The 15,816-nt window shown below is 50.8% G+C and overlaps 1 protein-coding gene across 2 annotated transcripts in view; it reads right to left on the reverse strand.

Moving 5' to 3' along the window:
• camkmt (calmodulin-lysine N-methyltransferase) overlaps positions 1-15,816 on the reverse strand; it is an 80,742-nt gene that overhangs the window by 23,256 nt on the left and 41,670 nt on the right. For both annotated transcript variants that reach the window (XM_084709836.1, XM_084709835.1), the window contains exon 4: positions 648-708. In XM_084709836.1, coding sequence (XP_084565962.1) covers positions 648-708 — 61 coding nt within the window. The remainder of the gene's footprint in view (positions 1-647; positions 709-15,816) is intronic.

Consider the following 15,816-nt stretch of genomic DNA (forward strand, 5'->3'; position numbering starts at 1 on the left):
ACATATGGAGGCACACACACAAAACCAGCTGGAAATCTGTAAAAAAAAAAAAAAAAAAAAAAGACTAACATCCATCCACGCGCCCACCTCAATACACACACACACACACACACACACACATACACACACAAAGGCCTGCCTGGGGCTTGGAACCTTGCACACCCCTCCTTTCTCTCAATCCACCACCAACCTCACTTTGATCTCTCCTTTGCTCCCTCCCTGCCTCCCTGCCTGCCTGCCTGTCTCTCTCCCTGTGTTCACGGCCTAGCTGACCTTCACCACGGAGCTCTGATCGATACGCTTCTCTTCCTCTCCTCCCGCCTCTTGAATGTAAAAGCAGGAAATCAAAGGGTCGTGTACCGCCTTGAGTGGAAATCAAACGTCCCTGGCGCCTTTCAGCCCTCCGCTGCAGAGGAGAGGAGAGCGGCCCAGCCTGCCAGAGGACAGGACGGGAGGGAGGGGGAATAGGGACCAGAGAGAGGCCTACCATCTAAAGCACCAGACTGGTAATGGGGAGGGAGCGGGGAAGGGGAGGGGAGAGAGAGAGGAGAGCAGAGGAGGGAGGGAGGGAGGGAGGGAGGGAGGGAGGGAGGGAGGGAGGGAAGTAGGTAAGGAGAGGGGGAGGTCAGGATTCGAGGGGCACTTACCTGAACATGTGGCGCTTCTTCAAGCAGTAGTGAGCCATGACTTCCTCGGATGGCCACACACCTACAGACAGGAAGGAGGGAGGAAGAGGGGGGGGGAATGAGGAAGAGGACGTGGAGATGAAGCAGAGAGGGGGGAGAGAAGGGGGGGGTGAAGAAGAGGACGTGGATATGAAGCAGAGAGGGGGGAGAGAAGGGGTGGGGTGAGGAAAAGGACGTGGATATGAAGCAGAGGGGGGGGAGAGAAGGGGGGGGGGTGAGGAAGAGGACGTGGATATGAAGCAGAGGGGGGAGAGAAGGGGGGGGGCACAGAAAGACAAAAAGGACAAGATGAAACAAACTATTGACTACACGTCCTTATGAACATCAAATCACATCGATTGAATAAATCAACTTTGTGTTTTGTCAGCTCATTCCAAAGTGTTGCATGGCCTAGGGGCAGCTGTTAGGACTTGACCACTCTGTCTTTGAGCAGCTATAACTACCTTGTCTGTCTGTCTGTCTGTCTGTCTGTCTGTCTGTCTGTTCATATAGAACATTCCTGTAGCACACAATTGTAAGTTTGCATACATTATAATATGTGTATTTTGTTTATGTGTATGTATTTTTGGTGTGTATTTGTGTGCATGTATAGATGTGTATGTGTGTGCGTGTTTGTGTGTATATGTATGTGGGTACATGTGTATGTGCGTGTGTGTATGTGTGGGTACATGTGTGTGTGTGTGTGTGCTGGAAGAAAGAGGGTCCGGTGGGCGATAATCATAGAGAGCAAGCCTGTCTGGCTTATCACCCACTGACAGGCCTGCTCCTTCTGTTAGGTAGTGAAACTGCCATGAAGCTGCTATTGTCTCTCTCTCTCTCACACACACACACACACACTTCCTGGCAGTGGAAGAAGTAAACAGTCATTTGAATAAAACTTCAGCCGTAGCTCCTGGCTTTGATCAGTGTGTGTGTGTGTGTGTGTGTGTGTCTGTGTGTGCGTGTGTGTGTGTGTGTATGAGTGCGCATTTGTGTTTTAGCAATAGAGAGGGAGAGAGAGAGAGAGCGCAAGATGGAGATGAGAACTATTCTGAGGAAGCTGTACTCCCATGACTATACAGCATGGCAGCTTTCAGTTAAACAGTATGTCGTTAATGTGTAAGCTTGAGAACAAAGCACAGTGTACTGTCTTGAGTACGCGTGTGAGTTTGTGCGTGCATAAGTGTACCAATAATTTACCCATAATCTTGGAGCAGAGAGAGTGTAGGGTTGTGATTGAGAAAGAGAGAATGAGAGAGAGAGAGAGAGAGAGAGAGAGAGAAGAGAGACAGAGGGAGGAAGGGAGGGAGGGAGAAGGGCCGAGTGAGAAAGCGAGGGAGGGCGAGAGAAAGGGAAAGAGAGACGGCGAGAGACGGAGAGAAAAGGCAGTCGATATAATAAGCGGCTTACAGCCGCCCCGCTCTCCACCTCTCTGGGCTTGTGCCTCTCACCCCTGGCTGCTTCGGCCCCCTCAGATTAGCTGAAGCAAGGAGGATTTAATAACTGCCTATTGATAAACCGTCAAAATATTCCTCTCCCATTAAAAAACAGCCCTCCTCGCCCACCACCCTGCAAACACACACACACACTTCGGCCAGAAGAGAGGCTACCTCAGCGACAACCCGGCGGCTTTACACCGATCAAGCTATCAGACACTGTAGCTGCTTAGGCATCCACGGGCAGCTATAGCCAGCGTTCATGGGAGATTCCGGAAAGTTCTCTCGCTTCCCGGACGCTGCTTCAGTGGGCTGTGAACTGGGGCGTGCTGGAGAGCAGCGAGAGACACGTTCACATCACCCGGTCCCCGCCAAGGCCCTCCACATATTACCTGCTCATCACAGAGCATGGATCATGGATCTATGCAGCACAATCCCTGTCATTCACTCAGTGTGTGTGCGTGTGTGTGTGCGTGTGTGTGTGTGTGTGTGTGTGTGAGAGAGCGGGCGAGAGAGAGAGCTAAGAGATAGGCTAAGTGCCGAAGCTTTGATTGAGTCATTAATAAAGCATATGTGAATCTGATGGGTAATCCTTCACTCCAATAAAACCGCCTAGGGTGTGTGTGTGTCTGAGAGTGTGTGTGTGTGTGTGTAGCAGGGACAGACAAGGCCCCTAGGTCGAGATGCACTCTAGGAAATGAGGGGATCACTAGGTGGGAGCAGATTACTCTCCCTGTGGATAATGAAATCATTTCTCACCTTCAATTACCAGATGAGAGAAGGGGCCACTTGGCTCACAGGTCGGCCTGCCCCGTCCCTCGTTTCTGCCTCCTGCCTCCTGCCTCCTCCCAGCCTGCCTGCCCAGTACCTCATTCCTGCCTCCCGCCTCCTCCTCCCACACCTCCCAGCCTGCTTCAGTTACACAAAAGTACACCAATATACCAAAAGTATTCCTCGGGTTCGCTCGATTTGTCTCGCCTGCTGCCACAACACGGATGGATGGTTCGCATGCGGCAACGAGGCAAATCAAGCGCACCGCAGTGACTTTTTAAACACTTCCTGCGCAGCTCGACTCTGTAACTCACAGAGGATCCCCAGCCTCTCCCCCAGCCTCTCCCCCATCCTCTCTCCCAGCCTCTCCCCATCCTCTCCCCCAGCCTCTCCCCCAGCCTCTCCCCCAGCCTCTCCCCCAGCCTCTCCCCCATCCTCTCTCCCAGCCTCTCCCCCATCCTCTCCCCCATCCTCTCCCCCATCCTCTCCCCCAGCCTCTCCCCCAGCCTCTCTCACAGCCTCTCCCCCATCCTCTCCCCCATCCTCTCCCCCATCCTCTCCCCCATCCTCTCCCCCAGCCTCATCCCCAGCCTCATCCCCAGCCTCTCTCCCAGCCAGAGCGGGGCAGGTTGTGGAGAGGCCGGGCCGGGCCAGGCCAGGCCATAGCTTGCGCTGGTGTGTCCTTTCTGAGATCATTAATGACTTAGAAGACTTAGACTACAGGGAGGCTGTCTGAGACTGTGACGTCCCACAGACTGTTTCCTGGAAGGATGAACCATCGTCAGACAGACAGAGAGGGGAGGAGCCTGGCTCCTGTGTTTCTATAGGTTGATGAACAAGAGAACAGGAAATGTGGAAGTGTCATCTGCTGAATGATGACTGCTGCTCACACACACTCTCACACACACACACTAAAACAGATCTGCACGCACACCGACACCCCCCCCCCCCCCGCCCTGGATAGTGGACCAGCCGGAGGGTAGGGCCTCAGCTTCCTCCTGATGATCTCCACATGAACAGACGACTCAGATCATTCTTAAGCCTCCTCCATTTCAGATCCAATAATGGATAAGAGCGTATTCCAGCATGATCAACTGGCAATCAGTCCTTGCACACAGCTAGTTTACTGCTTTCCAGGATTACTGCTTGGGGGGGGGGGGGGGTTCTTCAAGTTCATGAGGGTGTGTATGTGTGTGTGTATTGAAGGACTGTGTGTGTGTGTGTGTGTGTGTGACTCCCACCCCTCCCGGCGACGCAGGCCCACTGAGCTGGTCTTGCGTAGAAGAAGAAGCTTTCAAAATGGCCGTGCAATCAGAAGCACTACACGGCCATACTTAGATACCACACCAACACCATTACCCAACCACACTCATGCTTCTCAGCATCTGCCCGATGGACCAATAACACAGCACCTGACCGCAGTGAGCCCCTCCTATAGGCTGGAGTATGGGCCCGCTGGCTGTGTGTGATAGCTAGGTATCTGGACTCCACCCAGCAGAGGGATGATTGACAGGAACTGACTGAAGCAGCTTGGAAGCAGGCCTGATCTGTTTTACATGGGAATAGGGTCATTTCAATCCTTTTCCAATTGCCTGCAGACAGACAAACACGCATGCACGCACACACTCTCTCTCTCTCTCTCTCTCTGTCGCTCGCCCACTCTCTCAGCTCAAACACAGTTAGACAGCACCCTGTCCAAGACAGAAGACCTCTTTAAAAGTCGTCAAAAAAAAGAAAAAAAAAAGAAAATCTGTCTCACCCAACTGCACACACAAGTGTGTTTTTAAACCCCTTCCTCCCCACACACACTCCCCCCCCCCCCCCCCCCCCACACACACACACACACCCAAAGAGAGAGAGAGAGAGGGCGCTGTGCGGGGCGCAGATAACGGCCTGCCTCTCCCTGAGTAAACAACTTTTTGGATTAGGGTCTGGTGGCGGCCTGGATAATGAGGCGGGCTATCTGGGCGCCACGCCTGCCTTGTCACCGCACGCTCTCAGGGACAGCGCAAAATCTTTACACTGCTATTCATCCCCGTCTCTGATAGCTTACTTATCAGCCTCCAAATGCCAGGGCAGGAGGAATCTCATCTGGGGGAGCAGGGGAGCAGGGGAGGAGAGGGTGCTTGCGGCTGGCTGGCTGGCTGGCGGAGGGAGGGGGGGGGGGGGGTCTGACGGGAAGCTAATAGATATATCAGCGCCGCAGCTAGATGCTAAGCTGAGGAGATGAGCGACTGAGGGGGCTCCGTTGATTGATTAGCATAGGGAGAGTGGCCAGGGGGCCCTCGTGGTTGACAACCCCAGATTAGGCCTCACAACAGCAGGCTTAAAATTGCTCACGGCTCGGAGGGAAAAAGGCTGCTCGGTTCAAATTATAGGCCTGTCACCTGCGCCACTGTCCATTTGTGGGAATGTTAATGAATAAACAATTAAGGAGGAGAGATGGGGAGACAGAGAGAGAGAGAGAGAGAGAGAGAGAGAGAGAGAGAGAGAGAGAGAGAGAGAGAGAGAGAGAGAGAGAGAGAGAGAGAGAGAGAGAGGGAAATAAAATAAGGGGTCAGTAGACAGGGAGAAAAAGAGGAAAGGAGGATTGCAGCTTGTCTAAATGAAAATACCAACAGAATAATGTTTCCAGGGAGGATGTTGTGATATTCCTTTACTCTCAGTAACAGGTAGGCAGTTGTCGCAGAATCAAGGACAATTCATCCACCTGAAATTGCTTTCCGCAAAAGTGTGAATGTTTTGATAGTGCTGATGTTATTGTGCAAGTTAGCAAACGTGTGAAAATAATTAAATGTGCGAATGTGTTTTACCCACATTATTACGTTCTATGTAAATGATGTGAAGGTGTTTAGATATGTCACCGCTTATACGTGTCAGTATGAGGAGGGACTGTCTAGGGGTAGGGGGGAGGACCAACTGGAGTGGATAGGTGGTCCCCTCCATCTTCATCGTCCGCTCCTTCCTCCTCATCAAACACCTCTTTAAAGCACCCCACGCTACAACCAGCCTATAGGCCTGCAACCTGACGTCACCGCCCAGTGATTAGACCCGGGTCTATAGGCTGCTGGGTAATGGAGTCTTTACCTCACTCCCCGCAGGGGCCAATAGGTGGTATGGTAGCAATGATAGGCCCTCCCACCAGGTGCTGTTTGATCCTGCCTGACCCCTTACAAAACTGACAAGAGATCAGTGGGGGCGTGTGGTGGGTGGAGGGAGAGAGACAGAGACGGAGAGAGAGACAGAGAAGAAGGGAGGGAGAGAGAGACAGAGAGAGAGAGAGAGAGAGAGAGAGAGAGAGAGAGTGAGTGTGTGTGTGTGTCTGTGTGGAGAGTGTGTGTGTGGAGTGAGTGTGTGTGTGGAGTGAGAGTGTGTGTGTGTGAGTGTTTGTGCTGTATCTCACATAGCTCAGGAGCGGCGCCGCCATGGTAACAAACAGGTCCTGAAATGGCATTCATGAGGAGCCCTGTTCCCCTGATGGAGAGAGGCTATGCTTAAAACATGAGACGGTGCTTTTCCATCTAGCTGAGGAGGGACTGAGGACAGGGCAGAGGGATCAGGGAGGGGAGGAGGAGGGGAGGAGGAGGGGAAGGAGGATAGGACTCCCTGATGGCGGCTTATATCTTACACGTGGCCGAGGACGATCAAGAGCCGCACAAAAACACGCGTGTTGAGAAAATAAACCGTTTTCATTCACACATGCACACTGCACACAGTCAAAAGTGTACCTGCGGATGATTCTAGTCTCAGTGCGTGCTTGTGTTTAAGTCTAGATGAGTTTCGGTGCGGACCAGCATCCAGGTGTCACACAGCACATCTTCTCTTCACCGAGACTAGGAAGTATAACCCTCATTTGAACACAACATCCCCTCTCACCAGACCAGGTCAGACCAGCCTACACACTTCAAACTTCAACCCAGAAGCCACCTCGGAGTAGAACACTATTGCACTTTAGAAGAACACATCCAAACACACCACACACTCAGAGTATCCTCATTATGGCGACTGTACACTGTCATCTGGCAGGCCACCCAGGTTTTAGATCATGAGAACACACAAGCTTACACATGACACACAGCCAGACAGGCAGTGTGTCAGGGGATATGATAAAGGAAATGTATTCATTTACCCAAAGCCAAGTACAGAGGGGGGATTTGAACCTGCAACCTCTTGATCTGCAGTCAGAGGAGCAGCTAGAGCAAGGCAGGGTTAGAACAGTAGAACAGTTTAACCACGCTGATTCTCCGCTGTGGTCCACAGCCAGGCCTGTGTGTGTGTGTGTGTGTGTGTGAGTGTGTGTGTGTGTGTGTGTGAGTCCTGTGTGTCTGTCGCAGAGCGTGCACAGGAGTGTGCACGTATCCCCGTGTGCGTGCGTGTGCGTGTAGTGTGTGTGCATGTGTGGTGAATGTGTGTGTGGGTACGTATGTGAGTGTGTGTGGTACGTGCGTGGCGTGAGTAAGTGTGTGTGTGTGGAGGCTCCAGCTGCCTGCAGGCCTGTTCACCGCGTCGGCGCTTGGTCGTGCTGGAAGATGAGAGCCGTGATGTCTCAGGGCTCGCCCAGGGCCCACACCCTGCTTTATCTGAGCTGAAATGATTTTAGCGTTCGTTTGGAGCACTTCCCAGGAGCAATGTCAGCCCTGTCGCCTCCCCTCGTCTTCCCCCTCACCCCCTCCTCTCTCCTGCTCTCAGGGAGGCGGGGGGAGGCGGGGGGGGGGGGGCGGAGGGGGGAAGGGGGATGTAGAAAAGAACAAGGGTGTAAGGAAGAAGTAGCTTAACCGACTATACAAGGCCACCGCTGTGTCACAAGGACACAGCGTTTCTTTTTTTCTTGGCCACTTTACGTTTTGCGAGGGAGAGAGAAAAAGAGAGAGAAAAAGAGAGAGAGAGACCAGGGGGACATGAAGTGTCTAATTCAGGTGAAAAGCTTAGGCACGTCCCTCCTTTTCTCATCTCCCTCACTCTCTCTCTCTCCCTCTCTCTCTCCGGTTCCCCTTTCTTCCCTCCCCACCTCCTGCCCCCACCTCTGCCTCCCTTTTCACATCTTGACGCCTTTTAAATGTCACTTATTTTACATGAGGTACTTTGGCGAGACGGGAATCAACAGCAATCAGCGCCATTATACCCCCGGGGTGAGCGCGGGGCCAGCTGCATTACCGCTCCCCGCTCCGACTGGTCAATGGTTTACCTCGCCGCTTCTCAGGGAATTAAGTGGCATTACGGGTGAAAACGCTGGCGATCGGAACAGCATGGGCAGGAGCAGGTATTACACGAGCAAGGCCTCCAGTACTCTAAGTGACTCTCTCCATCCTTCTCCTTCTCTACCTCTCCCTCTCTTTATATCTCTCCCTTTATATATCTCTTTCATTCACTATCGTCCTTCGTCTCTTTCCTATTCTATCAAAAAAAATTCTTTCTCTCTCTCCCCGCTTGAAGTGAGAGCCTTGGACAAAGATGGGGCAGCATACCACGGAAGAAGCCCCAGGGAGAGTGAGGCCATTTAGCCCTTTCCACAGCCCTCCCTCCCTCCATCCATCCATCTCTCCTTCCTTACCTCTATTGCTCCCTCTCCATCCCACTCTCTAAGTCTAAAGTGTGCAAAGGAATTATCCTGCTAGCGTTGCAGGTCTCACCTCAACCTGGGGAGCGACATAGTGAGGGAGAGAGATTTTATACAATATAAAAGCTAACCCCATGTTGTGAGGATGGAGTGTGTGTCCATGTGTGTGTGTGTGTGTGTGTGTGTGTGTGTGTGCATGTGTGTGTGTGTGACCTATATTTTGTTCTTACTGTACCAAGACTCAAGTCTTTGGGCACACACCTCATCTATCTCTCTTCTTTATCCATCCTCAGAGTAACTGTTGAACTCTCCTCCTGGATTAACAATTCATTTGGATAATAAAGTGAGTTGGTGTGTGTGTGTGTCCAGGGCTGGAAGTGAATGTCGTCCCGGAGACGATGAAAAAGACGGACAGTTGAACACAGACGACTTTGACTGTAACGATAGAACCTAATATCAAATGCATACACCAGTGGTTCAACACATTTAAACACAAGGCAGATGAAACCTATCATCACCTTTAGCTCTAGCTTAAAATTCCACTAACTATGAACTATTCACATTACAAGCGCTGCTGTCTTACGCTCCTTGCGCTGTCAAACAGTGCCTTCCATCATGAGTAAACTAGCTAGCTACCAGCTGACATTAATTCCAACCCCCTAGCAAACTTCGGTATTTTTCAAACCCTGCATACGCCCGTGACCACAGCCACTGTCGGCAATGACGATCTGTTGACCATCACGTCAATTCTTACATCAAGGTAATGACACACAGTGAAAGGAGGGGAAAGAGGAGAGGGTAGAGGGAGCCTTAAACAGAGGGGAGGCAGGAGGGAGGCAGGAGGGAGGGAGAGAGGTAGGAGAGAGGGAGGCAGAGAGGCAGGAGAGGGAGGAGAGAGGGAGGAGAGAGGGAGGCAAGAGAGAGGGAGGAGAGAGGGAGGCAGGAGGGAGGCAGAGAGGCAGGAGAGAGGGAGGCAGAGAGGCAGGAGAGGAAGGAGAGAGGGAGGAGAGAGGGAGGCAGGAGGGAGGCAGAGAGGCAGGAGAGAGGGAGGCAGAGAGGCAGGAGAGGAAGGAGAGAGGGAGGAGAGAGGGAGGTAGGAGGGAGGCAGAGAGGCAGGAGAGAGGGAGGCAGGAGGGAGGCAGGAGGGAGGGAGGCAGAGAGGTAGGAGAGAGGGAGGCAGAGAGGCAGGAGAGGGAGGAGAGAGGGAGGAGAGAGGGAGGCAGGAGGGAGGCAGAGAGGCAGGAGAGAGGGAGGCAGAGAGGCAGGAGAGGGAGGAGAGAGGGAGGAGAGAGGGAGGCAGGAGGGAGGCAGAGAGGCAGGAGAGAGGGAGGCAGGAGGGAGGCAGTCAGGCAGGAGAGGGAGGAGAGAGGGAGGAGAGAGGGAGGCAGGAGGGAGGCAGAGAGGCAGGAGAGAGGGAGGCAGGAGGGAGGCAGTCAGGCAGGAGAGAGGCAGGAGAGAGGGAGGCAGGAGAGAGGGAGGCAGGGTCATGGAGAGAAACAGCATGGACATTTTCTTGGACCTGAAACATGAAGAGAAATGTAAACTGATCATGGAGAAACGAGAACATGCATGTGAAGCATGTGCTCACTTAGACATATAGGACATGTGGATAATGTGCACAAGTACATTCTCATTTACATGTAGTCATTTAGCAGACGCTCTTATCCAGAGCGACTTACAGTAAGTACAGGGACATTCCCCCCGAGGCAAGTAGGGTGAAGGACACAACGTCATTTGGCACGGCCAAGAATCAATCAGGCAACCTTCAGATTACTAGCCCGATTCCCTCACCATTCAGCTACCTGACACCACCTTCTCTGTCGCACAAGTGCATACACATTTTAAATAAGTTTAACCTCTCGCCCTCTTTTATCCGAGCTGACAAAAGGAACCTTCCCTTTGGCCGGACAATAATAGCAGCTACTTTGCTTTGGCGGCCACTGTACGGCCTCCACTGCTCAACAACATAGGACTTGTCCTGTGCAGTGGTGCTTGTTCACACACAGAAGTGTGTGTGTATGTGTGTGTATGTGAGTGTGTGTGTATGTGTGTGTCTAACTGTACTGACTGCTGTGTCTGAAGCTAACTGTACTGACTGCTGTGTCTGAAGCTAACTGTACTGACTGCTGTGTCTGAAGCTAACTGTGCTGACTGCTGTGTCTGAATCTAACTGTACTGACTGCTGTGTCTGAATCTAACTGTGCTGACTGCTGTGTCTGAAGCTAACTGTACTGACTGCTGTGTCTGAATCTAACTGTACTGACTGCTGTGTCTGAAGCTAACTGTACTGACTGCTGTGTCTGAATCTAACTGTACTGACTGCTGTGTCTGAATCTAACTGTACTGACTGCTGTGTCTGAAGCTAACTGTACTGACTGCTGTGTTTGAAGCTAACTGTACTGACTGCTGTGTCTGAATCTAACTGTGCTGACTGCTGTGTCTGAAGCTAACTGTACTGACTGCTGTGTCTGAAGCTAACTGTGCTGACTGCTGTGTCTGAATCTAACTGTACTGACTGCTGTGTCTGAAGCTAACTGTACTGACTGCTGTGTCTGAATCTAACTGTACTGACTGCTGTGTCTGAATCTAACTGTGCTGACTGCTGTGTCTGAAGCTAACTGTACTGACTGCTGTGTCTGAATCTAACTGTACTGACTGCTGTGTCTGAAGCTAACTGTACTGACTGCTGTGTCTGAAGCTAACTGTGCTGACTGCTGTGTCTGAAGCTAACTGTACTGACTGCTGTGTCTTAAGCTAACTGTGCTGACTGCTGTGTCTGAATCTAACTGTGCTGACTGCTGTGTCTGAAGCTAACTGTACTGACTGCTGTGTCTGAATCTAATTGTACTGACTGCTGTGTCTGAAGCTAACTGTACTGACTGCTGTGTCTGAAGCTAACTGTGCTGACTGCTGTGTCTGAAGCTAACTGTGCTGACTGCTGTGTCTGAAGCTAACTGTACTGACTGCTGTGTCTTAAGCTAACTGTGCTGACTGCTGTGTCTGAATCTAACTGTGCTGACTGCTGTGTCTGAAGCTAACTGTACTGACTGCTGTGTCTGAATCTAACTGTACTGACTGCTGTGTCTGAAGCTAACTGTACTGACTGCTGTGTCTGAAGCTAACTGTGCTGACTGCTGTGTCTGAAGCTAACTGTACTGACTGCTGTGTCTGAAGCTAACTGTGCTGACTGCTGTGTCTGAATCTAACTGTACTGACTGCTGTGTCTGAATCTAACTGTACTGACTGCTGTGTCTGAATCTAACTGTACTGACTGCTGTGTTTGAAGCTAACTGTGCTGACTGCTGTGTCTGAAGCTAACTGTACTGACTGCTGTGTCTGAAGCTAACTGTGCTGACTGCTGTGTCTGAAGCTAACTGTACTGACTGCTGTGTCTGAAGCTAACTGTACTGACTGCTGTGTTTGAAGCTAACTGTGCTGACTGCTGTGTCTGAAGCTAACTGTACTGACTGCTGTGTCTGAAGCTAACTGTGCTGACTGCTGTGTCTGAAGCTAACTGTGCTGACTGCTGTGTCTGAAGCTAACTGTACTGACTGCTGTGTCTGAATCTAACTGTACTGACTGCTGTGTCTGAAGCTAACTGTACTGACTGCTGTGTCTGAAGCTTACTGTACTGACTGCTGTGTTTGAATCTAACTGTACTGACTGATGTGTCTGAATCTAACTGTACTGACTGCTGTGTCTGAATCTAACTGTACTGACTGCTGTGTCTGAAGCTAACTGTGCTGACTGCTGTGTCTGAATCTAACTGTGCTGACTGCTGTGTCTGAAGCTAACTGTACTGACTGTATGAGTATCGGGATGTGGTGGTAGCGCAGTTGGAAGATGAAGGTAATTAGGGCGATGGAAGATGGTGTGTGCAGGAGACATGCTGAAGGCATGGAGCGGAGGTGACAGGCACCAAGATGAGACCAGGCCTTCAGCCCTCTGGTCACGCCAACACACACACACACACACACACACACACACACACACACACCAGAGGCACAGGGACCATCGTTACCCTGATGAAACAGTGTGTGGAGATTTTCAGGAGGTTTGTCCCCCGAAGTGTTGCCCTCAGTGCTCCACTCCCCTTTGGCAAATGTCTCTCTCTTTCACACACACGCACACACACACACAATTAAATTACAAACCGGTCAACAGTACGTAGCTACAGTTTTTAGGTTGTGTTCTGTGTGTTTGACTTGCTGGAGCGTGTGCTTTGCTCTGTGAGTCTCAGTCTTTTTTCTAATGACCTGGTGCCACGAGCAACGCAATACGACTTCCAGGAGAGGAGAGGAAGGAAAGGTAGAACCCACAAGGGACAGGCAAAAGGTAAGAGAGTGAGAAGCCAGGATAGTGTGTGTGTGTGTATGTGCAAGAGTGTGTGAGAATGTGGCGTGCGTTTCTGTGTGCGTGTGTTGAGTGTGTATTAGAGTGAGTGTGTGCGTGTAAGACTGTGTGTGCAAGTGAGTGTGTGCGTGTGAAGGCGAGAGAGCATTTGTGAGCCTGTGTATGTGTGTGTGCGTGTGCGTGTGCACTTCGCTACAGCACACCAGGTTTCCTCCAGAGGGTTGTGGCAGTAGAAAGAGGAGTGCTGTCCTGTCTGTCGACAGGGTGACGGTAAACTCAGCCTGCAGACAACACAAGAGCCCTAATTGGGAACAGAAGGCTTTTCTAAATATTTTATCCTGCGACAAGCGACTTTCTAAAGCAGAGGGGCTAGGGGTGAGTGTGGAATCCAAGGTCTGGCTCTGAACTGCTACTGTTGAGAGTTGGTTAACAGATGACCTGAAGCAAGACAAGTTCTTGTCGGCCTAGTTCGAGTCCGCTCTGAAACGTTCTCCAGGCTCCTGGGGTCGAGGCTGAAGTGAATAGGTGTATTTGTTATTGTGTCTGCACCCGACAGACGAAAATGACCTCTGACTTTTTTTTTGCGACTTTTGTATGTCTGCTATGTAGCTGTTGCCGGCCATGTCTACTAGAATGTCATTGTCCAGAGTGACCTTGTGACAGGCTGTCCACTTGTTAAATAAAAAGCATTGAATTGCAGATCTCAGTGACCCCTGTATGACCTCTCCTTATAGCGCTACACACTGCCATACAGTGAAAGGTACATCCACACACACACACACACACACACACTTGTGCAAAAGTAGGTTATATTAGATATAGATACAAGGTTACATTCTCCATGTGACATTCTCTATATCTGCCATACAGTGCACTCCCCTCAACCTTACGAAAATGTCACCATCACAAAGACACAACACACACACACACACACACACTCTCCCCTAGCAGAAGCACATTCTACTCTGAAGGACGCCACTGTGCACATTAACACACACAAATACACCAACACATCATCTCGCTCATACACACCCACACACACAGACACGCTTACACATACTAACACACGTGGAGAAACACTCTGGTTCTGAATAGGCCTAATTAACTATAATTACTAACCCTAACCCTAACCTTTCCTTAATTAAGCCTGCTCAGTAATAATGCCTACTGTCTTGCTGAAGTTAAACAGTTTTTCACAGCGTAACCCAAAACAATGAGCAATAAGTGGCACGTTTGGTTTGGAAAATAGATTCTGGAGACTAGGCCAACAACTTCATGTGCATGTTAGTATGTGAGTGAGTGGGATATACAGGAATAGATGGTGTGAAGGTGACCTAGCAGCAAAAGTGGATTCATACTTTCTTCTGTGTGTGTGTGTGTTCTAGGGTATCGTGTACGATGAGTGGTGTGTGTAGGCTAATGAGGGGTCTCTGTTCGGCAAGCGAATCGTCTCACTAACCACGGTAACGGTCGGCAGGCGAAATCGCCACGCCACTCCGACGGACAGCCGCCATTGTTCGGGCGCGCTCGTATCTCTTGGAGACGAGTTGCCTTGGTGCTCTTGTCGCCGTGACACCGATGGAGTGAAATGAAGAGAGCTCATCCCGCCCACTCAATTACTGACCCTGACAGCTTGCCATTGTCTGCCTGCCTCTGTCATTAATGTCACTTATCAAGCAGCCATCCAGCCAGCCAGCACACTCAGCAATTTATGTTTAGAGCTGCTAGCTGTTCTCTTACCAAGAGCTGCCTGTCCCCTTGACACAAACACGAGCGCACACACCGTGAGTACACGTTTATTCCATGCACTTACTAACACGCTAACATCAACACCGAAACACAAACAATGCCCACACGTGTGCACACAAAATATACATACGTTGTATGTTTGTTTATATGAATATGTATGAGACAAATCCAGGTAAGAAATCTAGAAATCTATTGGAGAACCTCACACAAAGTGGAAATGCAGTCAGGAACACACATGAACGCACACAAACACACACACACCCCACAAATTTAAAATTCACTGAATAAAACTCAAAGGGCATAAGATGAAAAAAAAATTGGCTGCTGTTCGTTTCATATCAACACAAAAGAGGGGTTTCAGAGATAACTGGCAACGTAGCCAGACAGCCAGGCAAGCGGGTGACTGAATGAATGAATGACAGACTGACTGAGGGCAGTGATATCATACAGTCATTTTGAACAGGGATGATTGAAAGAGGTGAAATCTGGTGGGGGGAGGGGGAGTGTGGAAGGTTCTGAATGATTCTATGTTTGTATTCTTTTCCTGACCACGCCACTGACACAAAATAAACACCGCTCAATCTTCCTCAGTGTGATTGCGCCTCCAATGTCAAGATAAGTCTGGACATACGGCAGCCTTTCAGCGAGTGGAGAATGAGCCCCATCTGAGAACAATGGCGCACAAGACAGCCGGCTCGCACAAGACAGCCGGCTCGCTCCAGCAGGAGCTGCAGCGTCGTGCCACCAAGCATCTTCAGACTCTCACACACACACGCACACTCTCTCGATCAATCATATGTCTATGAATAAACAGACTATGCAAAGCACACACGCACACAAACGTAGTCACATCGCATGTGGCTATGATTAGGCTGCCACGCGCGCACACACACACACACCCACCGTGCACAAAACAAGCAGGCATACACTCTTTCTCTACAACAACACACACGATCAAAGTTAAAAGTAGACATACTGCTGCCTCGTTCGACATCCCTGACATTGTCGGACCTCCCATTTTCCTGAGGGGGCTAACCCAGGACTGGCTTACTGTCCTGGGGCATGGGCAGTCACCATGTGGGGGATGGGGCAGCAAGAGTGGCCCAGACACAATGGGAGCTCATCGGCCTATGCGCTGTCAAGCTATCATGCCCCATTATCCTGGCTCATTAGTTCCGATGATGACAGCGGACGGCTGGGTGAAGAGTAGCTGACTCTCTGGATGTCTCTATGTCTGCCTGCAGCCTCTCCTGCCTGTCTCTAGGCCCGCACAACAACACCTGAA

The sequence above is a fragment of the Hypomesus nipponensis genome, chromosome 11 (genome assembly GCF_054491055.1).
Source record: "Hypomesus nipponensis isolate SF chromosome 11, ASM5449105v1, whole genome shotgun sequence".
NCBI classification, from domain to species: domain Eukaryota; kingdom Metazoa; phylum Chordata; class Actinopteri; order Osmeriformes; family Osmeridae; genus Hypomesus; species Hypomesus nipponensis.